This window comes from Halichoeres trimaculatus, unplaced genomic scaffold, assembly GCF_033239565.1.
Source record: "Halichoeres trimaculatus isolate MK-OKI-2021-1 unplaced genomic scaffold, fHalTri1.1 fHalTri1_scaffold_13, whole genome shotgun sequence".
NCBI classification, from domain to species: Eukaryota; Metazoa; Chordata; class Actinopteri; order Labriformes; family Labridae; genus Halichoeres; species Halichoeres trimaculatus.
The window spans coordinates 5,167,906-5,188,829 of NW_027437191.1; the positions used below are offsets into that span (position 1 = coordinate 5,167,906).

Sequence of the window (20,924 nt, forward strand, 5' to 3'; positions counted from 1 at the left end):
TCTTTGATCCAAGACTTGAATAAAGTGTTTTGTACATAGTTCATTACAGTCTTTAGCAATTAGCCCTGGTTTTCCTGACCTCATAGAAGTATAGAAGTTCATATTGCAGTGAAAATTGAGTCCACATTGAGTAAAAATGTGGCAGACGCAAAAACCGTCCTAAAAATCAAAACAGCTTATCTTACGTGCAGGACTGTGTAGATATTGTAAAGCTAGAACCATTACACTTTTTTCATGTGTTCCTCATGCATCAGGGTACCTAAAATTGTGTTGTATATATTCCCACCTTATTTTTACATGTTTTTTTGTTAGTGTCTTTTAATGTAATTTTAATGTCCTGGAATTCATATTCTTCATTTTGGGACCTTAAGCAGATATGAGATTAAAATGTGATTAATTTCATTAATTAATTACAAATCCTGTAATTATTTGGATTAATTTTTTTAATCGCCTGACAGCACTAGTAAATATAGTTATGTAGTGTCTCGTAAAATACAAGGGCACACTAAACTGCATTATAAATAAAGACGTTCATATGTATCATGTTTACAGCCACACAAATTTATTTAAATATTAATATACCTTTCACAAACCTTCAATAAGTTACAATAACACATACTTAATAACTCTGAACACAATCAGAATCTGATTCATTCAGAGCAGCTGAATGAATCACCCCCAAACTGTGGGTCTCTGCGTGAAGCTCCAAAGTCTGCAATCTAACACCACACTCGGATTGCCTGAGTAATTTTTTGTTTATGAACACTGATGTGCAGTCAGACTCGGTTTGTGGTAAAATCCTTTTCCACATTCAGAACAGCAGTAGGGTTTTACTTTTGAGTGAACAACCATATGTGAAGTGAGGTTTCTTTTGCGTTTAAATGCTCTCCCACATTCAGCGCAGCTAAAAGGTTTTTCCTTTAAGTGAACAGATACATGTGAAACCAGCTTATCTATCTGGTTAAATCCTTTCCCACAGAAAGAACAGCGAAAAAGTTTTTCATTTGAGTGAATTAACATATGTGTCTTCAAATGTCCCGTTTGTTTAAAGGTTTGACCACACTCCAGACAGCAATGAGGTTTTTCTTTAGTGTGAATTAACATATGAGCATTCAGATTTCCTTTGTAGTTAAATCTTTTCCCACATTCAGAGCAGGTGAAGGGGTTTTCTTTTGAGTGAATAACCATATGTGCAGTTAGAGTTCTTTGGTGGCTAAATCTTTTACCACATTCAGAGCAGCTAAAAGGTTTCTCTTGTGAATGAGTGAACATGTGTCTTGTCAGTTTTCCTTTAAAATTGAATCTTTTACCACACTCAGAGCAGCTGTAAGCTCTTTCTTGGGTGTGAACAAACATGTGTGCATTTAGGCTTCCTTGTTGGTTAAATCTCTTACCACATTCAGAGCAGCTAAAAGGTTTTTCTTTGGTGTGAACTAACATGTGTCTGCCCAAATCTGTTTTACGGGTAAATCCTTTCCCACACTCTGAGCAGCAGAAACGTCTCTTTTCTGCCAGAGAAACTACATGATTAGTTTTACCAGGCTCAAGAAAACTGTGTGATGTTACAGTCTCTGTTGTGGTAGATTTAAAACTTTTAAGACAGTCTCTGGTCTCCTTCCAATCATCTGCCCCATCTTCAGTCCCTGATTCAGTACTTGAGGAGGCATCAATCTCTGATCCAGTATCTAGGGAATCTTCACTTTCTGATCCAGTGTCTGAGGAGTCTTCGATCTTAACCTCAATCTCTGGTTGGAAATTTCTTTCTGGATCTGAGCTCCTCTCTGGTTCTGGTCTTCCACAGTCCTCTCCACCAGCTGCTGTTTCCATATGGTCAGTTAGTCTCTGATGAAGCAGTGAGGACTGAGGTTCCTCTCCATCATTGTCACTCTTCATATGGACTGAAGGAAACAGGACGTTGGTATCAGCCTCCTCCAGTCCTTGAAGCTGGTCTCTGCCCTGACCGATCCACAGTTCCTCCTGTTCCTCTTTAATGAGTGGGGACTCATTATCCTCCTGGTCTGGATAGGGGCTCCACTCCTGCTGCTCAAGGGGAAGCTCCTCTTCCTTCACAATAACTAGCTGAACATCTGCAGGACACAGTGAACAAATATTAATGAGATATTAGATCATCTTCTTAATGGAAAAACAATTGTGAAAGAAAAACACTCAGGATCTTTATTTTTAGCACTGCTGCTGAACTGTAAAGACAATCTCATATACTGGACAAATGATTACAGGAGCCTCCTGCTTGTTGAGACATTGATCTGAAAGAAGAACAAAGTTCGGACTGACCATGACTCGAGTTACCATATTTGCTGTGAATATGAAGATAGTCTGCAACAAATAGGTTATTTCTTTGATATGATTTAAAAAGAAGACGAAAAAATGTTTTCGAATGAAAGCAAAACATAAAAACAGGTGTTCTGTTGTATATTTTTTTACTTTTCATTAATTATTTTCTCAAATCAACTTAACAGCAGCATATCTGTTGAGGGATTACTATCATCTAACTGCTAAAAAGAAGACAGGAGGGGCTTAGTGTTTAGGTCCCAACAGGTTTTGTGTTTCTTTCTAGGGCTGGGCGATATATCCAATTTACTCGATACATCACGATTTTTGCACTTAAGATGTATAAAATGACTATATCCCAACCACTGAGTACAAATAGTCAAGTTAATGTTTTCAACTCTCCTGCGCATGTGGGTTTTTATATTGGGAGAGGAGATTAAAAAGTTGCTTGCATGTCTCATCAGTTGCGGGTTGTGGGTTCTTAGGGCTTGTCTTCTAGAGTTTAGTTGCTAATTTGGGTTTGCTAAGCTTCCCGTATGATCCCTTCCTGATTCTCTTCCAGCTCTCTACAACAACAAGCAAACGGGACATTTTCTTGACTTTCAATTTTCTGCGCACTCTGCCCTCCCTCATTTGCTGTTCAGTCGTGGCACTCAGCTGTGCACTGCTCGAAGCATGATGGTAGAGGAGTTTAGCGTTATTTTCAGAGGTGTCCCAGTCCGATATTGATATCGGTCCGATATCAGCAAAAATACAAATAAGGGTATCGTATTGGAATGCATCTAAAATCTCAGATATAAGCACTCCGATGTAAGCAGTCCTTTCCAGACTTCGCTCCTGCTGTTTTTATTTGATCTATTTAGGTTATTTTCTAGGTCTTCTAATTTATTCTTTATTTTATTCAATTACTAGTATTTTTTATGTTTAATGTTAAAATTTCTGTTACCCATTGGTTAATAATAAATGGGTCAGTTTTTCCTCATACCTACTGTTGCTGACTACTGCTGTTTGTTTGAATAATATCACTTAATCAAGCCTTTTCTAACATGACAGACATACTAGAGAATAAGTAATAAAAGTATGAATGTTTAATGCCGATACTGTATTGGATTAATATCAGTATCGGCCAATACTCGATGCTGCAGTATCGTTATCGTATCGGAAACGAAAATGTAATATCGGGACATCCCTAGTTATTTTACAGCTAAATACCAAAATAATGTAAGCAGAGACATTTTCGGAAAGCAAATAAGGTTCTGTGGCAACACCACAAGTTTATACAAACGTGCAATAACACACCATAAAGAGCACTCCAAGCTGCAAAGTAAACAGAGTGAGGGGGTGAATCAATTAAAAAACAACCAGACCCCAGGCTAACAGATAGAAGTCACGAGCAAGATGAGCATGCGTGACCAACAATATCCAATATCAACACAGTCCTTTTTTCTTCACCTGCTTGTCCTGCTGCTGCCCTGTTCTTTTCATCATCATTACAGTCTAATTTGGCACCTTTTGCTGGCTCTCCCTCACCACTATCATCCTCCCTCTCTCCTTGTTTTTTTTTTTTTTAATCAATCAGTGATAGACCGCTTCATTTGTGGAAATAGTGAAACGCCTGTTGTTGTTGGGTGGTGGGCTGTCCCCCCAACGGCAAAACCAAAATTTAGAGTTTCCTCTCTCATAAATCAGGTCCATACCCTGATCTTTTTTTTTTTCAGACTTAATTGCCTGCTGGGATGTCATTTACCTGTGTCTTGTTGCGTTGGTATTTCTTGCACCCACACAGCAAAGTTCCACCCTGATGTGTTCACAGGCACACAAACACGTGTATGCGCACACACACACTAACAAGCTCACTCTGTATAGCATATGGCAAACAGAGAGACGGGAGACAAGGAAACCACCCCAAGATACATAGTAAAAACGTCCCCCATTGCTCATTACTTCTCTGTGAGGATGCAACACTTTCTCCAAGATGTAAATTAACTTTTATTGTTTTATTATCAGGCACTTAAACATCAGGAGCTGTCAGCCTGTCCAAGCCAGAGATGCAGAGCCTCTGTCAGCACGCAATGCGGCCAGGGCACAGCACAGAGATATTTCCTCATAAATATTCCTCAGCTATGGATTTAGTGATCTTTTCCCACAAAAGTATCCAATAACACAGCACCTCATGCAGTGAACTTAAGGTAAAGATGAGCATTTGCTGCCTGATATTTGATTTCACTGTAGAACAACAAAAACAAAAGTATGACGTGTCAACTGTTAAAATTTGCATCCATGAATTTGTATAACTGTCATTCTCAACTAGCCCTACATTGACTACAGTCAATGCATTAAAACCCATAATAACCAATAACTGACTGACTCAGCGGTAAGCAGTAATAACCTGTGATTGTTTATCTGTGTATATGTATATTTCAGTTACTTGTTTCACAATTATACGAATACTCACAGAATAAACTGGGTTGACAGTGGGATGATTGTGCATTAACCAAAACTGAGGTTGTAGGTTTAATTGTAAAATTGTTTTTTTGCCCAGCCCTATTACAATCACTAATTTGCCCAATTGGAGGAACAGCTCTGTTGACTGACAGGCAAGCGCCCTGTGGATGTCAGTGAGGGGGCTCAAAGTCTCCCCATTTCAAATTTATTTTTTTTATTTTATTGTTTATTTGACATGGACACGCAGTAACATTGATGCTGTGATGTTCAAATATACACAGGTCCCAGATGCACTACTGTAAGTGTTTATAGCACAGTGCTAATTTTCAACACCAGTCCATGGGAGGCTTTTATAGAGAAAAGAATGTACAAAAGATAATTAAAAAACAGAGATACCTAGACACAGTTCATTAAAAAGTGCATAAGAATTAAAATATCCAGAAAATAAGTTCTAATAATAATAATAATCTATATGTGGGAACAGTACTGTTGCTCTTTCAGCCATGATTTAATACCTTTGTTGAAACTTTTTAAGTTATTTAGCATTTTCATACCGGTAGGGAGATTATTCCAGAGTTTAGCTCCTGTGACAGAACAGGCCGATTGACCAAAGGATGTTTTGCATATTGGAATTCGACAGTAACCGTTATATATATAATAGAAGCCCGTGTGTTCGCTCAACTGGAGTTCTGATTCCTGCAAGCAAATTCACCAAGCACGGATGGAACTAGATAATGTAGGCATTTGTAAAACATTTTAAGATTACAGTAGGTAATGAAACTTTTAAAGCTAAGCATACTGTGTGACTCTAATACGAGACAGTAATGCCATCTAGCAGGTTTTTTGTCCATGATTTTTATTGTCTGGTTGTTTATGGATATGATTGGTTTTAAAGTTGTTTGCGAGGCTCGGGACCAGGAAGTGAGGCAGTATGACAGATGTGAGAATATCATAGCGTGCATGTAGAGTTTGGCTGTGTTTAAAGAAAGACATATTCTGATGATCCTGAAATAGTTTATATTAGATTTAACTTTTTTGCAAACATAGTTCACTTGTTTTTCAAACCGTAGGTGTGAGTCCAGGGTGATTCCTAAGTACTTTACATCATTAACCACATTAATAGGCTCATTTTTGATATAAATCAGGAATGATTCTCCGCGGTGTTGTTTATGTATAGAGAAACATATTGAGACAGTTTTTTTTAATGTTCAATGTTAGGTGAGAGGACTCAAGCCAATGTGCTACAGAGTGCTACTACTCATTTAAAGGGGACAGATCATGCTTGTTTCTCCTTTTCACTATGCCAGACTAGGATGCCTGTAAAGCATTTCTGCCCTCAGTTCAAGTCATTTAGTTCCTTCATTTCCCCACAATAGCGTTCTCAATATCCTCAGTTTAGGCCATTCTGAAGATCTCATTGAAACGCTCCGTTTCCAGAATGACCTCCAGTAACCTCGCAACGTCACAGCCCTTTGTGCTCTGATTGGTCAGTTCTATCAGAGGGGCGGAGGGGGTAAAGCCAGGGGGCGGTTTTTGCAGCATGGCAGTATTTACAAAATCGCCATATTGGATGGGGCAGACCGAGAGAGTTTGCTGTTTGCCAAAACTTCACCGTAAGGCATTGATAGCACTAATAAAATGGCAGAGTGTAGGATACGTCCTTTTGTATTGGACCCCGAGTCAGACCCTTACGGTTCTGCAGCTCAGGAGGAAGAAAATCCACCTCGACACAGATCATCTCAGGACGCTTCAGTGTGGTGAGTCAAAGCGGTACTGTAACATGTATAGTTTATACGTTTATACTCGGCTCTTGGTGGGTGTATCCCTCGGTGGCGGTTGTGTGACTAACTGACATCACAAAGGAGGAGCTGCTTTATCAGATTACTCCAATAAAAAGAAAGGATCCTCGTGTCGTCACAACTGTCGAAATCTCGCGGCCATCTGGCAATGACCTATTTTCAGAAGCATAAAAGCTCGTTCTAAGATATCAGAAAAAAAAATCTCGTTTTTTGAAATTTTGCAAATTCAGGGGGTGTACTGTCTTGTTTTTAACTTTATTATATTATATGTAAGTATTAACTCAGGCATCAGCATGATATGTCCCCTTTAATTGCTCTGCAGCTTTCTTTGTTGATCTAGTTGCTGTGTATAAGACCGTGTCGTCAACATACATTTGGCAACTGACAGCAGGACAAATTTCAGGTAGGTCATTGATATACATGCTAAAGAGCAGCGGACCAAGAACTGACCCCTGGGGTATCCCGATGCATGACAATATGGCTCCCATTGATGATAAGCTTGGTGGGTGGCATCACAGAGACAAAGAAGCCAAATGTTCATTCGCGCCTTCTCTGTGTGATTAGCTCCAACCAGCTAAACTCACAGATAACGACACACAAGCTGCATTTTAACCAGAGGGTCCAGGAATCTAAACTCCCTGGCAAAACATCTTACCTATGGCCCATTGTTTGAATGCATTTTCCTGGGGTGCATTGGCCTGAGTTGATCAAGTAAAACAAGACAATGACATGTTAAAAAAAAAACATTAAAGTAATTGCAAAAATTAACCGGCCAAGTAAAGAGCAGAAAGACAACAACGTATGCCATTCAGAAAAACTACACCTCAGGAGGAAAAGACAAGCCGCCATCTTAATGTGTAGCACTACAGTTAGCCTGTTAGCATGGAGGATATTCAGGCTGCGCTGGTTTTGATTGTTATTTATAGCCCTGTATACGGATTTGTTGACACTTCAGAGGAGACAAGCAAGAGAAGCAAAGTCTTCACCGGTCGAAGCCGTTTCAAAAAGCCTGAAACAGCGTCGACCGCAGAAACACTGAACCACTGGGCAGTCTCAGAGCATGAAGATGACAGAGATCGACCTGAGTCTCTGCTTCAGAATGAGAATAAGGCCTTTAATTGACGACGCTTCATAAACACACAACACAACACAACACATTAAGCATAACTGAACTAGGATGCAATCCCGAGAACTTCTTCCGTGATTCAACAGAATCATGAATCATTCGGTAAAGAAAATAACATCCTCATCAATATTTTTGGCAACTGACTGTATCTTGTGTATGTAGGCAATGCAAAGCGAACGACTCAGATATTTATTTTGTTTAGTTAGCTAATATTCGTAACACTAACTGTGTTTTGTCCACACAGAAACTTGTATAAACCTTCTGTTTTGTGTTGCATACAGTAAATCCACATTAGATTTCACATTCCCATAGGAGCCTATCGTGAATTAAACCGTAGTAGGTCAAAGCTTCCGTCTACGCACCTCAGCTTCTAGCTCTATTCCCCATATATTATTTTAATTTCAGAAACAAACCTCCTCTGTGTAGCATTGTCTCAGATATTGAAACCACATCCAACGCTTTTCTTTGGCACTGGAGCTCCTCTTCGTGTCCAGATGTTGTTCTTTGTTCACCGATGTCTCCGCTAACCGCCGTGAGCTTACGCCGCTCGGATATATCTTCAATATTCTGAAATCTGGACATCTCCTCACATCCTAGAGTCAAAGAAGAGAAAGAAAAACAAAAGCTGTCGTGTTTTTTCAGAGGTGATTTTCTGTGTTGGCTACAGTGAACCTTCTTCTTCTTGTTTTACATCGGGTGGCAACCAACGTTAGAGGTGCATTACCGCCACCTACCGTGCAGGGGTGTGAGCCAGAGGGCCCTGCTTGTTCCCGTTAGGAAATCTTCTTCTTCTTCTTCCGTAAGATTTCCGGCAGTGTGGACGCTATTTGCGTATTACTGCCCCCCACAGTTCAGAGCAAAATTGCACTCCTTAGAGTTCTCTCATATCCTCTGATAGAGGCCAGTGGAATGAAGGAAAGCCAGCACTCTCCTCTCCACAGCTCGACTCTCCTTTCCCCGACTGAACAGAGTTTTATAATCCAATGTGGAGATTCCGAATCCTTCCAGTTCTTCAGCCAGCTGATCTCTCTCTACCCTATATTTCTCACATTCAAAGAGGGCATGCACCACAGTCTCTTCTGTTCCACACTCGCATAGCCCATCTGGATGTTTCCCAACTATTTCTAGGCAGCTGGCCAGCCCACAGTGTCCAAATCTCAGTCGGGTCAGTTTGACCGTGTCTCTCCTGTCATTTCCCATATACACACTCTTTTTTTTGACAGATGGTTGTGCTAAGTAATACAGCCTCCCTCTCACTTCATTACTCCATTCTTCCTGCCACTGTTTTTCGAGCCCCTCCTTTATGACACTATAAAACTCCGGTTTGCCTAAAGGCATTTTAACATTTACATTTTCTCTCCGGAGCGAGTTCTTTGCGAGCTTATCAGCCACTTCATTCCCCTCTACACCTGAATGTGCTGGGACCCATAGGAACGCTACATCACACCCCCCTTTTTCTACCCTGAGCAGGCTTATCAAAACTTCATTTATGAGGTCAGCCCTGGCTTGTGATGTTCTGCTCCTCAAGGCCATCAAGGCAGCAGCTGAATCAGAGCAAATTACGACTCTGTCTGGCTTGACTTGCTCAACCCACCACAGTGACCAAATTATTGCCATGATTTCAGAGGCAAACACAGATGTCCCATTTGTTACACGAAAACCTTGATAGACTTGAGGGCCCGCCACAAATATTCCACACCCAGTTCTTTGACTGTCTGGGTCCTTAGAGCCATCTGTGAAGATCTGCAAATGCGCCCCCCATGTAGTGTTTAGGTAGCTTTCAACCTGCAGGCTAGTGATGCCTTCCTTCTGCTTCCAGTCTAACAGTGTTAAGTCCACTATAGGCTCTGGGAGCAGCCACATTGGCACAACTGACCAGAATGCATATATCAGGCCTTTGTCTTTGTCTAGTCCCACTTTCTCAGCCAATTTTCCAACTCCAGATAGGAAGTTTCCTTTGTTCCACCCACCAGAAAACTCCCTATTTTCATTTATTAGGCACTTGGCTGAGAGACTCAGGCTACTACCATTTAGTTTCGCCCAATAATGCAATCCTAGTTTGCTGCGCCTAATTCTAAGTGGCCACTCTCCCATTTCAACTAGCAGAGCAGGAATAGGCGTTGTACAAAAAGCCCCACAACATGTTCTTAAAGCCCTCGCTTGGACGACATCTAGTTTATCCAAAGTGGATTTTGCAGCAGACCCATAAACAAAACTCCCATAGTCTATTGCTGACCTGATCATTGCCTGGTATATCATGAGCATAGTGCCCCTCTCTGCTCCCCATTCACTACCAGCCAGACACCGAAGGATGTTTATCACCTTTTCACATTTACTCTGGATCTTTCCTATGTGGATTTTCCAGGTGAGTCTTTCATCTAGCCACATTCCCAGGAACTTGAATTCTTTAACCCGTTCTAAGGGGGCCCCATACAGTTTTAATTGTGTTTGAGGGACTTTCTTTTTAAAACCAAACACCATGAAATTGCTTTTAGTTACAGATATTTTAAAACTCCACTTATTTGCCCATTCCTCTATTGCTTTTAACCCTTCCTGTATTTTCTTGAATAAGAACTTCATATTCCTGCCTCTTTTCCATATGGCCCCATCATCTGCAAAAAGTGACCTCCCGAACCCCTGCCCCACATTTTTAAATATATCATTAATCATGATGTTGAAGAGAACTGGGCTGATAACTGATCCCTGTGGGGTGCCATTCTCTATGTCAACAGTCTCAGAGTAAGTTCCCCCCACTCTAACCTGTATTGTTCTTCCAATGAGGAAATCCTTAATCCAGTTAAGCATCCTCCCCCTTACTCCTGCATCGTATAGCTTAATTAATACACCTTCCTTCCACATTGAATCATAGGCTTTTTCAATGTCTAAAAACACTCCAACTAAAGCTTCCTTGTTTACCATGGCTTTTCTTATCTCAAGGTCCAGGACTGCTACAGAGTCCATTGTGCCTCTTCCAATTCTGAATCCATTTTGATAATCAACAAAAAATCCTCTTGTTTCTAAAAAATACACAAGTCTGTTGGTTACAATGCGTTCCATTATTTTGCACAGTACCGACGTCAGCGCTATTGGACGATATGAATCAGGCTTTGACGCATTCTTTCCTGGCTTCAGAATTGGAATAATTACAGCATGCTTCCATTCCTTAGGTAAGCTACCTGCCTCCCATATAATATTAAATAACATCAATAATTCTTCAAGCACAGTGTCATTTAGATGCTTGAACATCTCATAACACAGCCTATCTCTTCCTGGGGCAGTGTTGGCCCCGGCCTGGATAGCATCCCTCAATTCTTTAAGTGAGAAGAACAGGTTGAAGGAGTCCATGTTTTTATGACAATAACTTAGCTTCCATTTTTCTTGTCTTAATATTTCAGCTTTCCTCCTCAGCCCTTCTTCTCCTAATATAGCTGAGTTGTGAACTGCCTGAAATGCTTTAACAAGCATACTAGCTCTCTCTATGTTGCTTACAGCCTCCCTTGTTCCATCATTCAGAACTGGCATTATATACTTTTTAAATTTTCCTGACATTCTGTGAACTCTGAACCATACTTCCTTAATGGGAGTGTCAGGGCCCACAATACTTCCTACAACATCCTCTCTTGGCATCCTTAATAGTTCTCCTAGCAGCTGCTCTTAACCTTTTGTATTCTATTGCATTTATTAAAGAAGGGTATTTCCTTAGCTTTCTATAAGCCCTGTTTCTATTTTTAATGGCTGCACCACAGTCTTTATTCCACCAAGGAACAGTTACTCTGCCTTTGGGACTCTGTCTTAATGGAATTGAGTTTAGTGACGCTCTCAGCACCATTGAGCTAAAGGACTGATTAAAGGAGTCAATTGTCCCTTCACTTTCAACTTCCCCCACTAGGGCCGCTGTCTCCTCTTCAAACTTTTCCCACTGTGCAAAAGCAAAATTAAACACATTAGGTTTGTCATCTATTTCCTCTGTTAAATTCCTGCCAAACCTACTCCAAATAGGAAAATGGTCACTGCCCATAATGTTTTCATCTAAGGGTTCCCACTCCCCAACTCTAGCTAGCTCTGGTGATGCAAGAGTAAGATCAATACATGTCAATTTACCTGTCTCTTCCTGAATCCTGGTGGGCCTTCCATCATTCATGACTACTAACCCATGTCTATCTAAAAAGTTCTCTACTATTACTCCATTTCTGTCCCTCTTGTCACTTCCCCACAAAGGATTATGGGCGTTGAAGTCCCCTGCCCAGATTACTGGGGATCTTGTTTTTTCCATTATTTTGTCTAGCTCTTCCTGTATTATTAGCTCACAAGGATTGTAGAAATTAGCAACCGTGATTTTCCCCTCCGAACTCCATATTTCAATTAAAACACATTCAAGGCTGGAATCTGTGTCCACTACTTTGTGCTGAACTCCTGTTTTAATAAACACAGCACATCCACCACCAGTTGAGTCTGCCCTATCCTTCCTTACCCCCACATAGCCTTTTACAACGAAGTCTAAACAAGGTTTTAACCAGGTTTCTTGGATACATATCAGGTCTGGCTTATCCTCTCCATCGGCAACATATTTCTTGAGTTCTTGACCATTTGCGGTTAAGCTTCTTGCATTCCATTGCAAGATGACTAACATAAAAAATAGTTTAATCATCATTGTTTTCCCCTTCATCAACCTCAAATTCCTCAGTCTCCCTCTCCCGTGGCTTGGGTGTTTTAACCTGACTATCTGTCACAAATCTGTGCAGAACTGCAGGGTCATAGGATATTCCCAGAAACTTCCCTGCTGCCTCAACCACTGCCCTTGTTACATCTGAACAGCTCAGTTCTTTGCCTTTGGCAGCCCTGTAGCTGGTAGCATATACCACATCAACCATGAACGCCAGTAAATTTTCCTTTTTCATCACAATCGAATCTGATGGCACAGAAGAGACAGAGGAAACTGGGGACACTGATTGGGTCATCTGGGCATGAGAGCCTACATAGATGGATACTTCATCACTTCTTCCTTCCACCTTTTTAACAGCCTCTGCATATGAAATCTTATGCTGCTCTTTCACCTCCTGGACCTGCTTTGCCTTTTCAAAGTATGGGCATCCCCTGGAGGATGCCATATGAGTGCCTCCGCAGTTGCAACATTTTGTTTCAGTCACTTCACATTTTAACAGATCATGCCCGCCCCCACATTTAGAACATCTTTGAGTACCGCGACACGACGCAGCTACGTGGCCAAATCTTTGGCATTTAAAGCACCTAAGCGGAGGTCTCTCATATTTCTTCACTTGGAAGGACAGACAGCCAAAGAAAATTCTGGGCGGCAGACTATCCCCTTCAAAAGTTATCAACACAGGAGCATTCTGGTTTCCCCCTTCCTGTGCTTTGAAACGTTTAACCTCATTCACTTTTGCTCCTCTGATCTGCTCTTTCATCTCTGCCTCTGTGATGTCGGCACACACGCCATAAATCACTCCTTTGACCCCCTCACTTCTGTTTAGTAAGGATGCTTCCACACTTAGCCCCGCTATCCTTTTCACCGTGCCCGCTTTCTTTTGTGCATCTGCATTTTTACATGTCACCATAAGCTGACCATTCGCGAGGATCCTTGCCTCCACCTCACCCGCTCCCCTAAGAGATTCAGCAATTTTTAGTGGATTAACAGCTCTGAACCCCCCGGTCCCCTTTGGATCCTTCAGCTTGAAAACTACTTTTAGCTCATCCGTCTTCCTCATTTTTTCTCTAGTTACACCTCGTTCTTCCTCAGCGCCACGCTTGCGTCCAACTTGCAACCCCCCTTCCCCTCCCCTGGCCGTAGCCATGAACAGTCCTTTTCCTCCTCTAATCAATGCAACTTGTTCTGTACAGTTCAATGATGAGAGAGGTGAGAATATATCTGAAGTGTCAAAACAGTCCGAGATAGAATTCTACTCAACGGTCGCTCTCTGACAATCCAGTCAAACCGGCGTCCGACGTCACTTCCTGTTGTGCTCCAACCCTCCCCGTTAGGAAATTAAACGCATATTTACTTTAAACTTAATTCTGTTTATTAATTCTATTTGCTTAAAAAAAATCAAACACTGTTTTTATATTTTCCTAGAATAAATAACACTCTCATTTCTCTTTTCTTTAGATTTCTTAAAAGAATTTCTTGTTGATTATTATACCTTTCTTATCTGTCTCATCTCCCTGTTGGATGTTTTCCAATTAAATGCATGGTTTTATTTAATCCAGTGTGACCTATTCTTAATCTGGTCATAACTGTTTGTTCCCTGGTAGATTTTCCTATGATTTCCATTCTACCTGCTTTTTGCTTGATTTCATAAAGATGTTGTCCTTTATTACCTACATTGCAACACTTTTGCCATTAACTCATGATTCTGTTCTTTATTAATGCATTTGCTTCAGATTACCTAAATGTTATTTCCATTATTCTATAGTGTTTCAGTGCTTGTTTTGCAGGAAAATCTGCATTTTCATCCCCCTCAATGCCTCTATTTCCTGGTACCCACATGAATCTGACCATTGTCTCTTGATGGTATAATCTGAATGATGTTTCATAAATTCCACATAGATTATCTGGTCTACTGTGAGATGACATGGACTGTAGTAATTCAAGTGCTGATAATGACTTTGAACATACAATGATCTTTTTTAAATGTATTATGCTCTTCCCACTGTGGTGTCATTGCAACAGCTAGCATCTCAGCTGTATATACTGATAAATGATCAGATGTTCGTTTTTTGACAGTTACATTAAGACACGGTATAACAAAAACAGATCTGGTACTTCCATTTTTAGGCTCCTTTGATCCATGTGTTTATATTGCAATATGTAACTCATGAGCAGTTTGTAATCTTTTTTCCACTATCTCTGTCCATCTTCCTTTTCTTCTTTTCACCTTTTTATGCACAAAGAAGTCTATAATGACAGGAGATCAAAGCCATGTGGGTGTCACTGGGAAAGGAACAGTGGAAAAAAAAATTCCCCTTTAAGTCCCATTTCTACTGCCAGATTGCGCAGTCTGTCTTTGCTCCTCCACTTTTTTCCAAGCATGGTGCTGGAGCTACAGCAGGGTTGTCATGGACACTGCTGTAGCTGTCTGCTCCTCTTAGCCCCCACCCTCCTGCTCATTCTCCTGCTCCCTCTCATGGACAATGCTGAAGCTGTCTGCTCCTCCTAGACTCCACCCTCCTGCTCACTCTCATGCTCACACCTGTTACCCATTTGCTAATCACCTGCCAGTATTTTACCGAGTCAGTTTCTGTTGTTGCTGCCAGTTCGTTGTTAGTTCTTGTGCCTGCTTCATTCCAGCCTTTTTGTATTGTTTCAGCTTTGTATGACCTCTGCCTGTTTCTCTGTTTGGTAGTGATGGTGCGATGAAGCCTCATGAGGCATCGAACCACTTGAACCAAGTGGTTCAAGAAAGGGTTCATCTCTCGAAGCTTCATTTGCACACGAAACCTATGGAATGAATATCCTATCTTAAATCAAAAAAAGAGCATTTTAAATTGGTTTGAGAGCAGTGTTATATTGATTTCACGCTCAGATTTTGTGATATTGTCTCTCAAAACTATGCTCTTGCGCTCAAATTTGCTCTATGCGTGCTCAAACTGTCTCCTCGTGCTCAGTTATGCTGCGCATGCTCAACTGTGTCCTCGTGCTCGGTTATAATGCTGCGCGTGCTCAAACTGTGTCCTTGCGCTCGGATATAATGCTGCTCGCGCAGATTTCCTGCGCTCACACTCCGGTTCTTCCTCTCGCGCTGAGGGAATTTGTGCTCACAGATCTCTGGCTGTTTCCCAAAGCCAAGGTACCTTGCCTTGCCTTGGTCTGATGTGGGCGTGGGGTGGGCGTGGGCAGGCATCCACATCATCAGTCGCTGCCCAAGTGCTGTTCCAATGTCCATGTCCTCCGGAGGCATATGTCCTCCGTTTGGTTAGCATGTGGCTAATTGACCAAGGATACACAGGTGTATCCTTCGCTGCCTTGCCATGGCTATAAATACCCAACATGCAACGCGTGAATCTACAAAAAAGGAAAAAAAAATGGAAGGAAAAGACGCACCAGCGGAGGCGCGTGGTAAAACAAATTAAATGTAAGTAACAAAATATACCTCTGAAAATAACAACTTATACCATGTCCACCACTTAACTCTTTTGTGTGTCACTCACGTAACTATAATTACTGAGAAGCTGCACCTGCAGAGTGTCAATGATGTGACAAGTAAAAAGCAGAAAGTGTAGAAAAGTGGCAAGCTATGACAATATTTGAAGCCGTCTGAGCTCCTCTCAAAATATGCCTTTGTAGGCTGTTCCATTAGCATCTCCTTTTGAGCAGAGGCAGGACACTTGCCTTGGATTGGAAGGAAGTGGCTTCGGAGCCACTGCCTTCCAAGGCAAGGTAAGGCAAGGTACCTGGGCTTTGGGAAACAGCCTATGTGTGCACTCGAAATTTTTTGTGGATCAACCAATAGGAGGCTGACTAGTATTGACCAATCAGATTATCCCTGTTTGTTTATGGATGTGTTTGCTGTTGTTCACGGAGCGTCACATACGGGCGGGCACTCTTTCAACCTGGTTTATCAGCCCCTGACCTCCAGGGCAGTAATAAATGTGATTTCTTTATTTTTTTTGTCCAGTGTTTAAATCAAATATCATTCAATAAATACACGAGCACCCGTGTTTTTAACTGAAATGTATAGCTGCATGACACAGTGCTCTTTGCGGTGTGCTGGTGGAGAAAACAGTGTCACCATCATGAAGCTAGCGAGACAACAGCTCTCACAAAAAATGGACCAACAGAGTCAAGAAAATCAGGCAAGTTGTTTTGAATTCATTTTAATGAAAACTATATTGGGCTGTGCACTGAATATTTGATCATATACCTAGCATTATGTCTGAACAATACTACACCTGTATGACAGTCAATAAGCTTCCTTACCTTGATTAGCCAATGCTGATGATGACACTGAGCAGCATTATATCCAAGCGCAAGGACACAGTTTGAGCATGCGCAGCATTATAACTGAGCACGAGGAGACGGTTTGAGCACGCATAGAGCAAATTTGAGCGCAAGAGCAGAGTTTTGGGAGACAATATCACAAAATCTGAGCGTGAAATCAATATAACACTGCTCTCAAACCAATTTAAAATGCTCTTGATTTAAGATAGGATATTCATTCCGTAGAAACCACCTGCTGGTCAGGTATATAATCACAGGCAGTTATATCTTAACCACACAATGTGTGGTTCATTGAACTTCTGAGTCTGTTTTGGCTTTTGGGAACAACTGGTAATTACAAAAGTAAAATAAAATAAAAAAATTTCACTATTTTTTTTTAAATAATTGTTAGATAACTGATCTACATAAATGATCACATATTACACCGTACACGGTTTGACGACGCTGGTTATCAACCTCATAAGTGGATCCAGCTTGGCAATGAGCACGTGCCCGCATATAAGGCGGAGCCTGCTGCATCTGACCAATCATGAACATGGAGCAGTCTGGAGCGTCAGAGCAGGCCGGAGACAGAAGGACCGCATACTTCACACAGGAGGAGCAGGAGGTGATCATGAGGAAGTATGATGAGGTGAAACATGTAATTAACGTTAAAAGCAACACCGTCGCCACTGCTAAAGCACGGAAGGAGTGCTGGCAGAAAATTGCTGACAGTCTAAATGCGTAAGTGTAGTGCAAAAAAAAAAACATTTTGTGCCATTATCATCCTGAAATAGCACTGTTCAACATGCACTTTTACTGTAACATGCAACATACCTAATTTATTTCTTACATGAATTTATTCATTTGTTCATTCCTATCGTGTTTACATTTTTTGTGTGATATGTAGCCCACATGAGCCCTACATGAATTCCTGTCACACTTTTAATACGGGCGATAAAATATTGTCATGGAACAGAAGTGTTGGCATTGAGGATCTTATTACGGCAATGAGAGTTCTTCATTCTCTTTAACTACCTGTAGAAAGTGTCATGTACGACCAACCCCTCCCTGGAAAACCGGTGCCTTTCATTAAGGTGGTCATCCGAAAAAGAGAGTGGGTCGGGCTTAGATGTCCATAGGATCCTCTAAGAATGGACAACCCATTTTTTGGTGAGGGCTCATTGGTCAGTGGGCGGGGTTTTTATAGTCCGCGAGTTCAATCTGGAACTTAACCTGCCCCCGAGCAGGTTAGCCGTTCAGCACATGTTGCCATGGAGACTCGCCTCGCTGAGGAGTGATCCCGTGTCTTAGAACAGGAAATCCTGAACCTATCCTCAAAGCTATCTCGCTAGGCAGTAATCCTGCTTCGTAGAACAGGGCCCAGGAACAGGGTTGGGTAACACTGTTTTAGAGTGTTATTTTAGAACCACACACAATATATCAATCACAGATCTTATTGGGGAAATATAAAAGTTTTTTTTCTTTTTCTTCACAGAGATTGGGCAGTTTACTTCTGCACTGGCTCCTCATCCACCTGCTCACCTGTTTCTCATCCAGGCAATCAGCACCTGCATTTAAGATCTGCTCACAGACTGTCCAGTGCCAGAGTATTCCAGCTTTTCAAGTGGTATATGGTTGACTCTCTTCAGAGTTTTTTTGAGTTTCTGCAGAATTGTATCTACCTGGATTTGCCTTACCTGCCTTGTTTACTCTTTTTTTTCTTCCTTTTTCCTCAGTGCCTTCACATGCCCCTGCGCAACTGCCCAATTTCTGCCATACTCTCTCTGGATTCACACCAGCACCCATCCACGGATCTTCTCCTTTCGGACCTGGATTTACACCCCTCCTCCCCCTACTCACAATAAATTCTCTTTAACTGATTATCAGCCTTTGGAAACTGCTTTTGGGTCCAATTGAAACTACTGGTTGCTAACCATAACAATAAAAGCTTTATACACCAGATTAATACAGTCAGTGTTTGATAATGGGTGTGGTGTTTATGGATCAGCAGCAAGCAACACTTTTTATATGATTGTTACTTTATTTCTTTTCCAGCAAGAATAACGAAACAAAACACTTGTACCCTACTTATACATTAAGTACAAGAAAGTAAATGTAGACTACAACTACAACTACACTTCAAAAGCACACATCAAATTTAAAAGTTAGAAACTGTTTACAGTACTGTCAATCTCCAGTTTCATATTGTCTAAAACAAAACAAAACAAAAAAAACGTAAATGTGCAATCGGAAAGAAAATAAACTGTAGTTCAAAACAACGTGGGACAAAATTAAGAACAAAAAGATCACCAGCATGCTAGGTGAGCATGCTTTTTTTTTTTTGTTACAACAATTTTATTGAAATTTTCAAAAAATATAACAAAAGCGATGAACACAGACACAAACAAGACAAGACCATAACAGAAAACAAACTGAAATAGACAAACATTTAAAACCATAAAAGACAAATAGAGTTAGACATAAAGCACCTCATTTCCTCATCGTGCTCACTTCAAGGTTTTATTAACCTGCCTAGTCTATCAAATTTAAACCCAGTTTAGATAGGTGTGTTCAGTGTATCCAGTCCAGAGGGTTTCCAATTCAGGTAACAGAATTCTTGGTTAATACATCATATTGAAATATAGGAGAACCTCGATTCTAAGATGACCCCCATCTTTTCAAGATAAATCTTCAGAAAAAGACTCTGATATCCAAAAATTATTTTATTCAAAGCAAATATTTTTTATTGAAATTCTGAGAAAATCATTGAAATAACTTTCAGAGACTGCTTTCATTTTGACTTTGAATCCAATCACTAAGATCTGTGTTTTGAATGCAATTCTGATGACACCTCTGTTGATGGGCATGGCTTCGTTACGTTACTTGATAAACTCACACACTCTCATATCAGTCTCTTGCAAATAGCTGCTTTGCGGACCACGATAAGCTTTTTCTATTACAGATTGGATTTTTCAGATGCTGTTTTAGGACGCATGATCTTCGGACATTACACTCCGTACCTCCCTATTTTTGGCTGCCTGACAGTTATTGAAAGTCTCTGCTGCATTGACCATCATTATCTTGAAATTAACATGAAACATAACGTCTTCTTTCATAAGGCAGTTTAGCGTACCCTTGCAGTGGTGACTTGGACAGACTTAATTGTCACCCTGATTGCAGCAGGTGTATACAGAACTAATTTTTTAGCCACAATTTTTGGTATAAAGATACAGTGCAAAAACAGTGTCAAGATGCAAATAATAAAAAAAGCACAAGTGGTAAGGTGCATAGTAGTAGCAGCAGTAGTGCAGTTGAATATGTACTATGCATGCAGTACATCTGCTTTGGTGCCATTTTGGTCATTGATGCAGTGTGTGAAACCAAGTGAGATCAACTGTGACGTGCACCCTCCATAGTTGTGTTGTATATGAGAAGTGAGGCATGGCTTCCTGAAGTTAAACTATGATCTCTTTGGTCTTGTCCATATTCAGGATCAGGCTGTTGTTCTTGCACTGGACCACCAGCTGCTCCACTTCCGCAGAAGCCACAAAGTGGTTTTAGGTTTTTCAAGTACTACCTTACATTAAAGGTATACTTGGCAGTTTGATTTAGATACACTTTTTGTTATACTGGTTAAAATGATCTATATGTTCTGGTGGCAGCAATACATGATGTGTTCTTAAATGAGAGCGAATAATATCTACAGCAGGAGAAAAACCCAGGAAAACATCAGCCAATCACATTGATTAGGATTCAATCTGTTAAACCAATCAAATCCCGTCCTGACGTTTTGCCCTCCTCCTGCACGTACGTTTCACCGGCGCGCACTGCCCCTGACTTAATGCGTGTTCTTGAGTTTACACTGTACAGGTTCGTACTCAGCAGAAGAATGGTAGAGAAACTACCCATACCCCGATTACTAGTAACCGCTCCTCAGGCTAAACTTAGCAAGTAAAGAAAGACAGAGGCTTTCTTTTCTTTTTCTGTTCCCCTGCCTCTAACTACTGCCCCTCTCGCTCGACCTCGGGCCTGTCCCCTCTGACCCGATGAGGTACTTGGCTCTGGGCTGTAGTCTGGATTAGAGTCTAAGGCCCCGTTTACACGGAGACTCCCGCAAAGATTCTTCCTTTGTGTTTCCAAAAGCCACCCGCGTTTACATGAGGACGGCGTGAAAACGATCCGCGTTCATACGACTCCAGGAGGACAAGCAACAACGATGTAGTGGCCATGCCAGGCCAGTAGTTGGCGATGTGGACAGTAAGCAGCATGTATGTTGCTCGGAAATCCGCCATCATTGTTGTGGTTGTTCTTTCTTTTTCTGCCGTTTTGT

At 41.1% G+C, this 20,924-nt stretch overlaps 1 protein-coding gene and 1 long non-coding RNA gene across 2 annotated transcripts; one reads left to right on the plus strand and one right to left on the minus strand.

The window, feature by feature from the left end:
• Positions 1-555: 555 nt before the first annotated feature.
• Positions 556-8,363, minus strand: LOC141802435 (uncharacterized). The gene is made up of 2 exons (XM_074685998.1): positions 8,073-8,363; positions 556-2,087 (listed from the first exon to the last, which is right to left on the minus strand). Exons 1-2 carry the CDS (start codon positions 8,239-8,241, stop codon positions 757-759), a joined length of 1,500 nt encoding a protein of 499 aa, XP_074542099.1. The 5' UTR covers positions 8,242-8,363; the 3' UTR covers positions 556-756.
• A 7,015-nt stretch (positions 8,364-15,378) lies between these two features.
• On the plus strand, positions 15,379-18,549 carry LOC141802445 (uncharacterized). Its single transcript, XR_012599482.1, has 3 exons — positions 15,379-15,746; positions 18,090-18,221; positions 18,331-18,549. It is a non-coding gene; the product is annotated as an uncharacterized LOC141802445 (long non-coding RNA).
• The last annotated feature ends 2,375 nt before the right edge of the window (positions 18,550-20,924 follow it).